Genomic DNA, 14,519 nt, shown 5'->3' with positions numbered 1-14,519 from the left:
CCTCTGTGTGCCCCTCAGTGCTTGGTTCTGTCTCAGTAGGAGTCCTTGATAAGGTGTAATTATAATTTACCTCTTCATGTGTCTCCCACGCTGGAATGAAAACTCCTCAAAGGCAAAGATTTGGTTGTGGACCATGTGTGCATCCTGCCTTGCTTCTCTCGGCTGCTGGGCACAGAGCGCGTCCTTGCGTGGGTTCACATGAAGAAGGAATGAAGGCTGCTCCCACAGATGGACCCTATGGGCCCACTCGTCCAGAATCCACCCCTTCTAGAAGGTAGATCCACCTCAGAAGGCCCTGGCCAGGCCCTGAAGGCTAAAAATATTTGACCCTGATAATACCAGAAGGTGACTAAGCTGCTGACTCAGGAAAACCAACTTCCTCTTCCAAGACAGTTGCCTAATCTATCATCAAGTTGTTTTGCCCAGACACAAGCTAGTCTCAGGCATTCCTGCTGCCTTTGAAAGCTTCTTCAAGGGCTGCCAGTTTGGCTCAACTGTCTTTTTTTGCCTTTATTCTGTTGCTGTTATCTGAACGATCTGTCCCAGCCCCTTAACACCTCAATCAGGAGACCCTGACCACACACACACAGGCAACACGCATGGCCCACACCCTTCCATTCCCAAACCAGGACACCGTCACTTGGAATCTGGGCTGTTCCAGAAACTCTGTGATATATACTCATTATATTTATAGAAGCAACGCTAAGCCTTGATCCATTTTCAATTCAAATGGCTTTAATAACCACAAACATATGGGAAAAAAACTGGCAAACAAAACTTATTTGTGTTTGACTGTAGTTGTTTTCACAGGCATGGTGACCATATTCTTATAATTTTCTCATGCAGTATTAATTTCAAATGTTCCATGAGTGGAAATCTTTTTAATGCTAAATATTATGACTTTTTAATATTGTTGTATTGCTTTCGATAAAAGCAGTTGTTTACATGTATAATAATGACATTTTCTACACCACTGTAAGACTTTTTCATCTAAAATCACTGACCAGATGACCAACCCTGGAGTCATCCCAGCCCAGGTGCCAGATAGCGAGTGAAGCAGCCTCCAGAAGATTCCAGCCATACCCTGTCTGAATTTCTTACTTATGAATTAATTCAGGAGTGTAAAAAAATAGAAAAACCAGGGTACCACTCTTTTCAGACCATTTTCCTTAGGTTAGTGTGTGCAAATGCAGTTATCACTGAAGTTTGAGCTGAAGAGAAGGGGTATCTTCCCCCAGAACCCTCCAGACTCGTCATTCCAGGTACTCCAATGCTTAGTGGTCCCCATTCTACCTAGAGCAGAAGTAATTCCAACCAGCAGGTTTATGTTCATGCCTCTGGGGGCGCTCCCTACTGTGCAGAGAGAAAGATGACCAACCAGAAGAGGTTCTAACTGGTGGATCAGTTGCCTCAGGGCCAGTGAATGCTGGATTTCAAACACCCTTTTGACATCCTAGTTCTAGGACTCTTCCTGTTATGGGCACGTTTTCTGAAGCACACCCAAGGCCCTGGCATCATGGGCTTCATCACCTGTCAACAGCCAGGTTTATGAGCCTTCAAGGCATAGTGCTACACCCGCCAAGTTTGCTGACCTCTGTGTGACTCATACTGGTGCCAGACCTTGGGAGTGATTAGGGAGAAGAGTACGCACGTCTAATTGTCAATTTTCGTCAGGATCCAGAGACCTAAGCAGTGATGTATTTTGTTTTTGTTTTATAATTTCAGGGACAGGAACCAATACTTACTGTACAGCTTCAGACTGGAAAGAAGTGCTTCCAGGTCAGCATGGAAAGCAGTTGCCCCCTGAGGGTAACTTCTGAGTTGATCTTCCAGCCATGATCACAAACCATGTGACCCATCTAAGAGTCTGTTGAGAACTTGCTATGATACATGCCAACAACCCTACAAACTTTGCTTGACTTCATCGAGGTCACCCAGCAAGACTGTCCCTCCCTTCCTTTGGTTACAAACCCACAGTTTCTTCTGGTTTCAGTACCAATTTGACCTTAACTTTCAGGGTAATGTCCTCAGCCAAAAGGCTAAACTGGACTGTCCCTACCTTTTCCAGTCTGTGACACTCATAGGTTTGTATGGGAGAGAGGGAGACAGAGAAAGAGAAACAGACAGAGAGAGACAGAGACAGAGATGGAGGACTTTTTGTGTAGGGAAGAGAAGTTGAGATCATTTAAAACTACTTATTCCATCAGTTCTGGGGACATGAACAATTTGTAAATAAGATTACTTTATGACTGAAGAACAGTCAACTAAGGATCTTTGATGTCATTTTAGGGAACACTACATGAGTTTTAAAAGAAGCTCTCAAACAGTGTGTGGTAGCCAGTGCAGTCCCCTCAATCCTGTATTTGAGAAACTTTTTAAGTATAATGCTGTTAAGCAGCTCTTTGGCTCCGGAATGTACCCTGTGTTCACTCAGAAGCATAACTACTATCTTCGGCTTTCGTTCTAGAATATTTACCCAGCATGTGTATAAGAAGGTGGCATATTAATATGGCCTTTCGTTGAAACATGCTGGACAGTGAAGCAGCTCAGAGGCTCCCTTGTCTTTCAGTTACCCCCCAGGCCAATTTCTCACCTCTGCCCACTCAAGAGTCTCCCTGCCCTTCCCATCTCCCACCCTGGTGGATGAAGGACGGTGTTTCAGTGGGACTTGGAGCTGCAGAGCTGTCTGAGCCCCAGGGGTCCATCCGACCAGGGATGACCAGGGAAAGACAATTTTGAGAACAGCAAATATTTCTTCTTCTCCCTCATATCCACTTTCTCCTCCTTCTCAGGAACCTGATTCATTCATGGAATGAACCCTGCTTTCTGCCTCCCCTCTAGGATGCAGACAAGACCCACACCCAAGCTCTGCCTCCTCTGGCCACGTCACCTCCCAGCCCTCCTCTCTGAACTGAAGGCACTTTGCACCTACGCCAGACAATTTAGTTCTTGATTCCACACTGTCAAGTGTCTTGACAACTATATCATGGGTGTTAGTCTTGTCTTGGCTAGGAGAAGCTCCTGGAGAGGAACTGCTCCTTGATAATAGCTCCTGGCACTGTGCTTTGCTCATAGCAGGTACTCAACAGATAAACATTTGTCTTTATATCAAGTCTTTCCCTGTGAGGCTGGTGAGCAGACTCGGGCAACCAACCCACTACAGGCCAGGCTCTGAGCTGAGGGGTGGCCTCCGGCTTCCCCTGAAGCATCCTGCAAGGCAGTGGTGTCAGCACTGCATTCCATGCAAACGCCCAAGCTCTGGAAGGCCCCTCTGGCCTCTCCTAGCCCTTGAAATTCAGTTTCTTTGGCATTCCCTTCTTCCCCAATCCCTCCACACTACCCCTCCTTGAATTTAATTTGAGGCCTTTGTGAAAGGATTGTTTTCTTCTCTCTATCCCTGATGCAGAGCACAGTCCCTGGCACTTAAAATCATAAAGTCTGCGGGGCTCCCCACGCAAGGGCAGACGGGGCAGGAGATGCCATGGACCCAGCCCCGGGTGAGGGGCCCAGCTGATGCCTCCTTAGCCGGAGCTTGGAACAGACTCACAGCCAGCAAAGTGAGTTCAGTGGCTGAGGTCACATACCCTGCCCAGGGGGCCTCATAACCCAATTCAGACTACTCTTCCCTGTCCTCTTTAAAAGAAATCATAAAGACTCACTGGTTGAATGAATGAATTTCTGGGCTAACAGGAGGGTGAGTACGCGAGTGGGGGAATGAAGGAATGAACAGCTGCCAGGAGCGCCTTCCAGAGGACAGAGATTCCTGTTTGTCTAAGACCCACGTGGGATTTTGTTTGACTCCACAGAGTGACATTTTTTCAGAACCATTTTTAAAAATGTGTAACTTAGAAACTAGAATATTTATAAATGAAGTTATGGCAAGACGCTTGTAAGGGTAACTCTACAATTTGGTTCACACGAACATACTTATTTATACCTGGTTCCTAGGTAATAAATTTTTGAGATGTTCAATGTTTTTTATTCACCACCTGTATTAGAGGGCCATTACTTCCCTCAATTGAAAGCAAAATATGTCTGCCATCACCATCAATATTCTTTAACCTTGAACTTGAAGGAAGCTTTTAAAGAAAAAAGGCTGGGAGAGCTTTAAGATCCCATGCAGAGTTTCTCAGCCTTAGCTGCATGTTTCAGTTACCTGGGGAGGCATTTAAAAGTCTTGATGCCCAGGCTGCACCTCAAATCTATTACATTAGAAACTCTGGAAATGGGCCCCAAGCATCAGTATTTTTTTTCTTTTTTAAAAAAGGCCTCTTTTTCCTTTCTCTTTTTAATATTTTTTGCTCTCTCTCTCTTTCTTTTCTTTTCTTTTTTTTTCTTTGGTTTGGCAACCATATTTTTAAAGCTCCCCCAAGTGATTCCCATGTGCGGCCAAGGCTGAGAACCACTGCTTTAATCCACATGCAGCTAAGACCATTGAAAGACTCACTGTGCAAACATGAGAGTTTTATGTTCCCTTCACGAGTCAGCTCAGAAACTGGCTAGTGTCTCATTCTGACCCCTCCCAACAGGTCCTCCTTCCTTTACACTTATTTCTGTCGTGACCATCATGGATGGCTCATGGGTGTATCCGTGAGGGTCCACCTTCAGGTGAAATAGGTTATCATTTTGTGATACACTAGCATGATGTGAAAGCTGTAGTTTTTTACTCATGAACTTTGAACTGAACTTCTGTGCCTACAAGAAGTTTCAGGGCTTGAGAAAAGCAGATATTTGAAATCACTCACAAGGAGGTTGGCAAACCAGCCTGAACCAGGGCTGGCCATTCCCCCCAAATCATAAAAATGTTGAGAAATGAAAAGCTGTCTATGGACACCCAACCTTAAGTCCCTGAACGTGCTTCCCCCCACTCCCGTGCTTTTGCACTCTGATCTGTTGACACAGGAACACCCCAGCTCATTTCCCTGGGCAGAGCATGCGCCTTAGTGTTCCCCACTGTGATAGGTTTGCAAAGTGCTTGCCTTCACTGGTCTCCATGTCTGCCTAACCAGTTTGGTTTCTGAGCTAGGCCATCTCACTGGATGGCTTGGAAAAACTGTCTGGGGATGCTCACCCAGAGAGTATCTTTTCCTGGAAGTTGGCGGTAGCTGGTACGGGGGGACACAGGGGGCAGAACTCCCCTGCTGCTCTTCCGTTCCTGGCCGTCAGTTCTCGAGATGCCCACTAACCGGGCCGCGCTCCCGCACTGGGCTGAGCCAAGAGACTTTCACACACCACCGGCAGGTTGCAGTTATGTATTCAGTTTCCTAGGGACTTGCGTACCACGGGCGGTGGGAAGGGGAAGAGAAACACTGGAAGAGCTGCCTGGCTGGAGTACGGGTTTTCCACTAAGTCATGGGCTCCTACGCTTTACAAAATCATCTTTCTACAGGAAAATCTGCTCCCGCAGGGATAGCACGGGCTGCAGGGGTCACAGGGGTTACAGGGGTTGCAGGGGTTGCAGGGGCTGCAGGGGCTGCAGGGGCTGCAGGGGTTGCAAGGGTTGCAGGGAGACGTGCAGGGGTAGCATGGAGACTCGATCTTGACGCAGCTGCCCAGCCCGTAGGAGTACGTCACGTCCTTCTCATCCACGCAGGGCGGCAGGCTGAACTCTTTGCAGATGTTCATGTAGCTGTACTTTTTCGACCCGAGGCAGTCGTACCTGTTCTCCCGCTCGGCCGACACGCACACCTTGCCGTCCTTCACCCGAACTTTGACTTGATCAGGCTCAAAGCCGCACACGTTTACTGATCCTAAAATGTTACTGCTACAGCAGGAGGAGGCCAGAATTCTGTTTGTTGTTCTTCTCAGTCTGGAATTTAGAAAAAGGAAAGGGTCTCAGACACAGATCTCAGACACTGCTTGAGAAGCAAGATTTTGATCTCTATTTTTTATTACTATTATTTCTTAAGTAAGCACTTGGCCCAACTTGGGGCTTGAACTCACGACGCGAGATCAAGAATCACGTGCTCTAGCCAGCGAGGTGCCTGATCTCTATTTTTTTAAATAGCAAAACTAAACACTAGCCATTGTGGAAAGTCAAACTTTACAGAATTGTATAAAGTAAAAAATGAGAGCCCTCCCATGTAAATCACACTCTCCCACATGTAAACCTCTATTAACAACAGATGGCTGCTTGGCCTTCCAGATCTTTCTCTTGCATTTGAGTCCCAGGTCCTTCTCTTATTAATTATGGAAACTTGCCTCAGTTTCCTCATCTGTAAAATGGAAATAATAATTATAGGGTTTTTGGAAGATTAGATGAGATTATGAGTTTTGCTTAATGCCATCCTTGACACATTATAAATCTTGCTTAATTATTACCGTGATTATTATTAGTACTACTATTAAATGTAGACTCTTAAGACTTTTTTTTAAAAGGGATCCAACTGATAGATGATTTAAAATCTGCATGTTAAAGATGTCTGTCAGCCTCAGAACCCAACCCTGCTACCCGCAAGCCTGGTGCCGCCACCGGGCCATTCCACAGACACGGCCTGAGAGCTCCATCAACAAATGACAAGGCGGAAGTGCCCAGCGGGCTCTGTCCCCCAGGGGCCTGCCTCCTTCTGCTGCTGTGAGGCTGCTGCAGGCGCGGGATGGCTGGCACTGGCAGGGACAGTCAGCTTAGAGGGGCCGAGCCGGGAGCTGGATCGGGGTCCCACCAGCTTTCCAGGGCTCGTGGTGCCCATCGCTAGTCCCTCCCCTGCCCCCATGCACTGGCTTCGTGTTGACAGCTCGAAATCAGTCATGGGGGGGCATTTACACGATGGAAATTGGAAAACACTACAAATCAGGGCTCTTCTCCTTCACCCCCCCCCCCACTTTGCTAGTCGTCCAATACCACTGTCTGCAGCCCCTGGAGGAGCAAACACAGGTCCCCATGGGTCCTAGAGAGCTGCCTTGCTGCTGCTCAGCTGTCCTGTGTGAATCCTTCATAGTCGACGAAATAACAGCAGCCGCTCACGCCGCTTGAACTCTTGCCGTATATCGAGAAGTAGTAAAGCCAAGTGCCTAAGAGCACAGGTTCCGGAGCCAGAGTTTTTAGGTTCAAGCGGTGGCTCTGCCATATGGATAAGTTACTTAGCTTCTCTGTGCCTCAGTTTCCTCATCTGTAAAACTGGAACAACAGTAGTTGCCTACTTCTAGGGTTGTGAGGCTTAAATGAGTTAATGAACAGAAAGTATTTATAGTAGCGCTTGGCACACAGGGTGGGCAGCCGTGCATGCTTGGGCCTTCCTTAGGGTCCATTTCTTTTCTATTTGCTGATCTTTCCAAAGACAACCTAATATTCTGAAAAGGTCTTTTTATCCCTTAACAGGAAAAAAAAAAATCCGTGTTCTAAAAGACAGTCCTGGCAAATCTGCTTGCATCTCTTGGCCCCCGAAGGTAGGTCTTGGAGTGTGTGATTTCTAGGCCCTCTTCCAGTTTGACAAATCTGAAGTCTGCAACTAGATGACTGGTGTGAGATACCTTTTTAATTCTTCCCTTTTATGCTGAATTTTATTTATACTCTTCTTTTTGTTATATTAAATTATATGAGTTCATTGCAGAAAACTTAGAAAATATACAGATAGGCAAAAAGATGGAATATTTTGTAAAATACCCATAATTCTATATAGCATTTAACATTTTGGTGTTAGATTTTCTTCTCTGTATTTCTACATACACATGTAGATTCTTGTGTGTGTTCTTATGAAATCATGCTATACATACTGCTTTGAATTTTTATTTTTCACTTGATAATCCCTAACAAGATTGGTTTAACAAGTGTGAGGCCTTATAACGAAGGTTACAAATCAAAACTCATAAGAGGCTAATTACAAATGATTAAATGGAATAATCTCCTAGAAGACATCGCGGCCAACAGAAAAAACTGTGCAAGGCACCCAGAGGACTGTGACACTCAACTTCGCTTCCACCTCCAGCCCCAAGGAACGTAGGGTGCATGGGGCACCGATGTCTCTCATGCCCGGAGTGTGCCAGGATACCCACAGGCCATACTATGGAGAAGGGAAGAGAACCAGACTTTAAAAAAAAAAAATCTTTATCTCTATGGAACAAAAGAAAACAAACAGGAGAAAAATGCACTCTATCTTCCCTGGATGCACAGAAAACAGCTCACAAAGATGGCCCGTGTCCTCTCTGGATGGTTCAGGGCCTGGAAGCCTGAACAGCAAAGCCAAGAGGGGAACAGAGTGCAGAATGGGTGCACCTGGATCTCTCAAGAAGCTCCCATGGTGTGGACATGGGCTGAGAATGAAAGTTGTTCTGCTCAGCTCAGGCCTTCCTGCTGGAGATGAAAACATCACACCCTGCCATAAAGGGGGCTGGGCCTCACAAAACAGGGCCGAGGACCCCAAGCGGGATTGCTAGAACACCTCACTACTGCCTTACTGATTCCGTCAAAGGCCTCCTGCCCTTCACAGGAGATGGATCTGAGAGCCAGTTCTACAAGTCAAAGCCAGCTTCCAGATCCTTCTCCTCCTGTCAGCAGTCTAAGTCTTGGAGTGCAATTGCATGTGTTGTCGTTGTTGTTGCTGTTGTTTTGCTCAGGTCCCCCCGCGTCCTCTGGGTCTGTCACTCTCACCCCTTTGCCCCTGCAGCAGCTGCATAGACATCTTGCTAACACGAGTCTGCAGGTAATTGCCTATAAAGTCTTGGCCAAGTTAGGCATCTTCTTCCTTTGGCTTCTTGGTCAGGGGTTATCAGTGGGGGTGTGTAGGTTTAGGAGAAATTGCAGGAGCCACATTTTACTCCTCAGCTATAACTCTGAACTTGCAGCTTGGCTCCTGTCTGGCGATGTACCTATCAGCCCGCAAGGGAATTTCCATGGCTCTGTGGTGTTCTGGGCAAAGGGAGATCGCCGCCTGTAACTGTTATCATGAGGGTGACGCTGGACCACAGTAAACGTAGGGAAATCAGCCCCTTGGTTCGTTGCGGAAGCCTCCCAGAGAAGCTGAGGGAAAGCGAGTGACCGACGGTGTCTGTGTCTGGGATGCCCGCTGCCCTCCCCGCGGCAGCTGAAGTTCTCCTGAACGTACCACCAAGCTCCTGAAAGTGACCCACCCTGCCCATGGCCATGATGAGCTCGATCATCAGCCATGTTCACAAAGGTATGAATGAGGTCCAGCCTGGTGCTAAAGAAAATGATGAAGATGTCAAAGACGCCTAGCTCTGTGCAGGAGCAAAGGGAAGTAGGTCTTCTTGTAGCCGTCCTTAGAGGACTTGGCTTTTTCTCCTAATTTTAGACCCTTTCCAAAGACCCACTAAACTCCATTTTTCCTTTCCAACTCATCTTTCATTTTTTCTTCTTTTTTCTCCCTCTTCCCCTTTCCTGCCTTGTCTCTCTTCTGACTTTTGTTTGCTCCTGAAGAACAGCGTTGCTCGTCACTGGTGGGAGCAGAGTCGCAGGTGCAGGTGCATTGGAGTCCCCAGCGGTGCCTTAGATCACAGGTGGCTGCACCCCACCCCCAGTTTCCAATTCAGTGGGCTGAGGGTGGAGCCAAGAATTTGCATCTCTAACAAGTTCCAGGTGATGCTGGTCCAGAGCCCACTCTCTGAGCACCGCTGACCAGGTGGTTAAGCACATGGATTCCAGACTCAGGCAAACCTGGCTTCAAGTCCTGGCTCTCTCAGCTCCTAGTGGTCAAGAACATTGCTCCTGAATCTGTTTCATCATCTCTAGGACAGACAAGATGTTACAAGGATCAAAATGAAGATGGAATGTGGCACCGAATTTTCGCTCAACAAAGGGTAAGTCTCTTTATCAGGCTGGACCTAGCTCCACCTTACTCCAACTTCCCTGTTGCCTGAGGCTTCAAGTCACCAAGTTCCACGTCCTGTATCATTAAACAATAAGTCAAACCAAATAATAGACATGCTTTGGCTTAGTTGGGCTGCCATGCCTCCCCCTGCCTCACTGGGGGGGACTGGGCTCCGAGACCTGGGGGTAGGAAAGGATTATGAGGAGAAAGGAACAGGGGGCCACACTCACTTCCTCTCTTGCAGGGACGCTGAGGGAGAGAGTGCTGTGCTCTGCCCTGTGGGTCAGAGCTTGGAGGGAAGGAGAGATTTCCCGAGGGCTTAGACCGGGGGAGGGGCTCCTAGATCCCCTGAGACTGACAGTCATCAGCCACACCAAGTTAAGAGTGAGTCAGTGAGTCTTAGAGCATGAAGGAAAACAAGGAAAGAAAGGAGAGGGCAGATTTTTGAAGTTTGCAGAAGATGGCGCCCCTCCTGTGTGGGGATTTTCGAGGGAATTTCTCACTGAGATTCAGACCAACCATAGAGAGTTGGGTGAGTGAAGGGAAGCGCAGTCTCAGTCTGAGTCTCCAGGTATTAATTAGTAACGGGTGTGAGTTTGAGCCCAGTGAACCCCTACAGCATGGCTTAAATCAAGCATTTGTCTGCAAGGACTAGCGCCGCCGCGGGAGGGCGGGGGCAGAGCCAAAAAGGAGCATCCATTCTTTAGATAACCAACTCCTCTTCGCAGGGCCCGGGAGGGGCTGGCTTTTGTTTGTTTATGCCCCTTCTGTACAGAGGATCGGGAAGGCCACAAAGCGTGGTGGTGAGTCAGGGGCAAACTTAAGACAGGCCAGTGGTGGGGCCTCTTACAAAGGAAGCCAGACTCCATTCCCGCAGTCCCTCTAAATCCAGAAGAGGAAGGAAGAGTCAGGGGGACCGCTGGTGCTTACAGTGCAAAGTGTAATTTGGGGAGGAAAAGAGAATATCAAAGAAGCTAAAGAACAGAAGTACTTACTTGAATCTCTACTAAGGAAGTTTCCGCCAAGGTGTCTTTTGAAGCAGCTGCTAGGTACACAATGGGATGGATTGGACCTACACCTAGTCTAAAAACACACACGCGCATCAGTCAAATAGCATACACTCAGGAATGCTCAAGCAACTTAGGGGAGAAATGTCAGCCAAGCCTTCTTACTAGTATTAAAAGAGCAGATTGACTCTCACACAGAAAAACAATTGCAATGGGGCTGTGGCAGCTATAGACCAGGGAATTTTTCCCATTGGACAAACAGCCTGGCATCTGAAAGGACGTGTCCTACCTAACGAAACTGGTAGGATTATTTAAAGGGGCAGAAGGTCATGTGAATATGATTTCTAAACTCACAAGGCCTCGGGCAAGTTTTCACACCAAAGATTGTTTAAAAAAATTGAATCAACATGATATTTCTGGATCTATTTAGTCATGGATTGGGAGCTAGGTGAGAGATAAGGAAAAAGAGGCATTTTATTGGAATAAAAAATAGTAACAGTAGGAGTCTTCCGGGACTGGGGCTAGATCAGGGTTTAACATTTTCATCCATGGTCAGGAAAATTGAATATTTAGTTTGCAGGTGACACTAAGCCCTCCCGGATAGTGAAATGTCAAGCTGTCAAAAATAGAGCATAAGAGGGTTTCACAAGGTGGTATGAATGGGAAGAAAGTGGCCGGGAGGAGGCACAAGAGGGTAAGCCTGAGGTCATCTCCAGAATGGACTCAGAATTATCAGTTCAGAGAGGGGGGAATCCACGTAAAGACATGACCAACTTCATATACGGCCTCAGGCAGAGGAAAAAAAAATCAGCAAAAATCCAGACATTGTTGAGAAAAATATCACAACCCATAGAAAGCAATATCTCTTGTATAACCCACACTGCTGAGAATTAAGCTTGAGGTTGGGTCGACTGCATGACAAGAAATAGGGACTCCTGGAGTTGGTGGAGGGTGCCTGGAGGGTGAAGAACAGAGAGGCATTCTCCTTGGAGAGTCTGGAGAGGAGGGACAGCCAGGAGACAAAGCCTGGAAGGACTTGGATCAAGGGTATTCAAGGATTCAGAGGCACAGGGACAGTGGATATAGGCCTGCTCACAAGTAACCCTTCACGTAGACCAATTAAAAAAGGAATCCCTGACTCAGGGGGCAAAACTTACTTATGTAACTTGATACTCTGAAGGGTAAAAATAAAAACTCTTTCAAATTGAGTGTAGATGAGTTAATAGGCAATACCCATCCCAAACTATTGAGAGAGGTTCATTCCTGACCTTTGGTGACCGATGACTTGGACAATAGCTGCCCTATTGCTTCTTCTGGTGGAATATCCTAGTCACTGTTATCAAGTGTCTGTCTCTGTCTCAAACTCTCTATTTTTCCATCCATCCATCCATCCATCCATCCATCCATCCATCCATCCGTCCACCCATCCATCCACCTACCTATTTGCCTACCTACCTACCCATCTACCCATTTGATCTATTAATCTACCATGGGGATAGGAAGGATGTTGTTTAAGGACAGAAACTTGCAATAAGTCCCGGAGATCTAATGCACAATATAGTGAATATAGACAACAGTATTATATTATAATCATCAGACTTGGTAAGGGACTAGAATGTAATTATTCTAACCACTAAAAAGAAATGATAATTATGGAACATGATAGAGGGGCTAATTATCACTACAACGGCAATCATCATAATATATTAATGTATCAAACACACTATATACCTTAAATTTACACAATGGTATATGTCAAGTATATTTCGATCAAAAAAATCTATCATCCATTTGTGCCCATCTTGTTAAAAGTAGTAGCATATTAAGTCGTTTTCCTTGCCTCTCTCACTCAATACATCGACGCATAAAATGCTTCATCATTCTGCTTTACATCCACCTAGTGTCCCAGTGTATGGTTTATTTATTTATTATCATAAATAAATGTATTTAACCAGAGGACAGTTCTTTCAATAATTGTTTTCATCAACTGTACCAGACTAGCTGGCATACAGTGGAAAGGTAGAAACAGAAAGCTTTCTCCAGGCCATCAAAGGAAATGTAATCAAACAAAATTGTAAAAAGGGGCTTTTAAAATTACCCAATTCAATTAAAGCCCTCTCAGCTCCGTTCTGAAAGCTGCGACTCTCGGTTCTAAGGTTCCTGGGCACAACCTTTGCTGCTGCTCGAGGGAGAGGCCGACATAACAGGCCCTACCCCAGATGGATTTTAAAGCTGCCTGGAGTTGGGGAACGGGAGAAGGGTTCTCCTACAAAACCCAGGGAGCGCCTCTGTTTTCAATTTGCTCCCCTGCTCTTAAAGCCTCTGGCAAACATTAAGGATTTGATCAATTGTTATTGCTTCTCCTGTAGTCATTTCTGTAAGCCCAAATATACTCAAATCACTTTACTCATAAACAGAAAAAATGTTTAGTTTGCTTCTTCCAATAGCTTTTTAATGACACCCCCTATTTCTTTCCCTCATTAAAGCCACATTATTTATCATGTTGGCACTCCTGCTACAAACCCACAACCACCTTGCCAATCGACATCATTACACTGTCTTTGGAGAATCTCACAATTCCCGTCATGGACCCATTTACTCTTCTTTTCTTAAATCTTTGCTAAGTCACCAGAGTCATTATCTGGAGCCCTTTCCATCTTTGTTCAAGTATCCACTGTTCCGTCTCCTCCCCCACTTCGACTCATAAGGCTTAATACAGCAGCTCTAAAAATCTTAAAAAGTTCTCTTACTTGGCGAGCTCTCTCTTCTCATCCTCTATGGCTCTGATGGCTTTCCTCTCCAGACTTCTGAGCGACGGTCGCAGGCAGTAGAGCTTGACGTCACACAGGCAGCACGGGTAGAGGTCGCAGAGGCCGCAGGAGCGCGCCCGCTTGGAGTAGCAGAGGCAGTAGGGGTAGGGGTGCAGGTCGCAGCAGCAGTAGGGGTGCATGTAAAGATCGCACAGACACCGCGTGCACTCGTCAATGCATCGCAACTGCCTCAGTTCTCGGTCCACCTTCTTGATGTCCCTTCTGACACTGTCCAAAAGACAACTCAGTGCAGCCATTACAGTCACACCTTATTGTTTTGTGAGTACCTTTGGGAAATGGCACTCAGGGGGAAAAAATTGTTCTAAGCTCTTCTCAGAAGTTTCTTTTAAAAATAAATGAGGCACACATGGTTCACTTACTTTAAAGCTTGGGTTCTGTGACCTCACCACCCTCCAAGTATGTCATAGTCTTCTGGTTACCGTGTGAACTGTGCACAGTCATGGTCTCCAGAGACCCTCCTTAGAGTCACCCAGCTACTCTCAGAGCCATACTAACGTTGAGATTTCACTTACCCTGAAGTCGGGGGGGGGGGGTGTCCCTCGAGCATTTACAGCTCTTTGGGATTCATGGTCACAGCCTTCAGTGTCCTCGGCCTGCGTATGTCCTTAGGACTGGCTATGACTGCCAAGATCGCAGGGTGGGGGGATGGAAGGAGCTGCTCTCCAGCTCTCCCCGCTCCAGCCTTGCCTTGACCCTTAGCCTTGCCCCTTCTACTCAGAGTCAGGAGTCATTCTGGCTCCTAGTCTATATGTAGGAAGCTCTCTTTCTTTACAGAGCTTTCTTGTGTTCTTACCAAGTCATTTTCAAGTCAGCCTCGGTCCTTGACCTTCTTAGCTCCATCTCTAAGTCCTGCCCATTCTTTTTTTTTTTTATAAAGATTTTATTTATTTATTTGAGAGAGAGAGATAGCTGAGAGA

The 14,519-nt window shown here is 46.5% G+C and overlaps 1 protein-coding gene across 1 annotated transcript; it reads right to left on the bottom strand.

The window, feature by feature from the left end:
• Window positions 1-5,094: 5,094 nt before the first annotated feature.
• On the bottom strand, window positions 5,095-13,838 carry ODF1 (outer dense fiber of sperm tails 1). The gene is made up of 2 exons (XM_008689223.2): window positions 13,522-13,838; window positions 5,095-5,809 (listed from the first exon to the last, which is right to left on the bottom strand). Exons 1-2 carry the CDS (start codon window positions 13,836-13,838, stop codon window positions 5,368-5,370), a joined length of 759 nt encoding a protein of 252 aa, XP_008687445.2. The 3' UTR covers window positions 5,095-5,367.
• Window positions 13,839-14,519: the final 681 nt, after the last annotated feature.

The sequence above is a fragment of the Ursus maritimus genome, unplaced genomic scaffold, assembly GCF_017311325.1.
Source record: "Ursus maritimus isolate PB19 unplaced genomic scaffold, ASM1731132v1 scaffold_9, whole genome shotgun sequence".
Lineage (NCBI taxonomy): Eukaryota > Metazoa > Chordata > Mammalia > Carnivora > Ursidae > Ursus > Ursus maritimus.
Note: the sequence above shows the minus strand (reverse complement) of the source record. Positions and strands in the feature narration are given on the sequence as shown.

Excerpts from the sequence above, each read along its gene's own strand:
- ODF1 (XM_008689223.2), bottom strand. The coding sequence starts at position 13,838 with ATGGCTGCACTGAGTTGTCTTTTGGACAGTGTCAGAAGGGACATCAAG. Across the intron at positions 5,810-13,521 it reads GAGAAGAGAGAGCTCGCCAA|ACTGAGAAGAACAACAAACA; the intron begins GTAAGAGAACTT and ends TCTAAATTCCAG.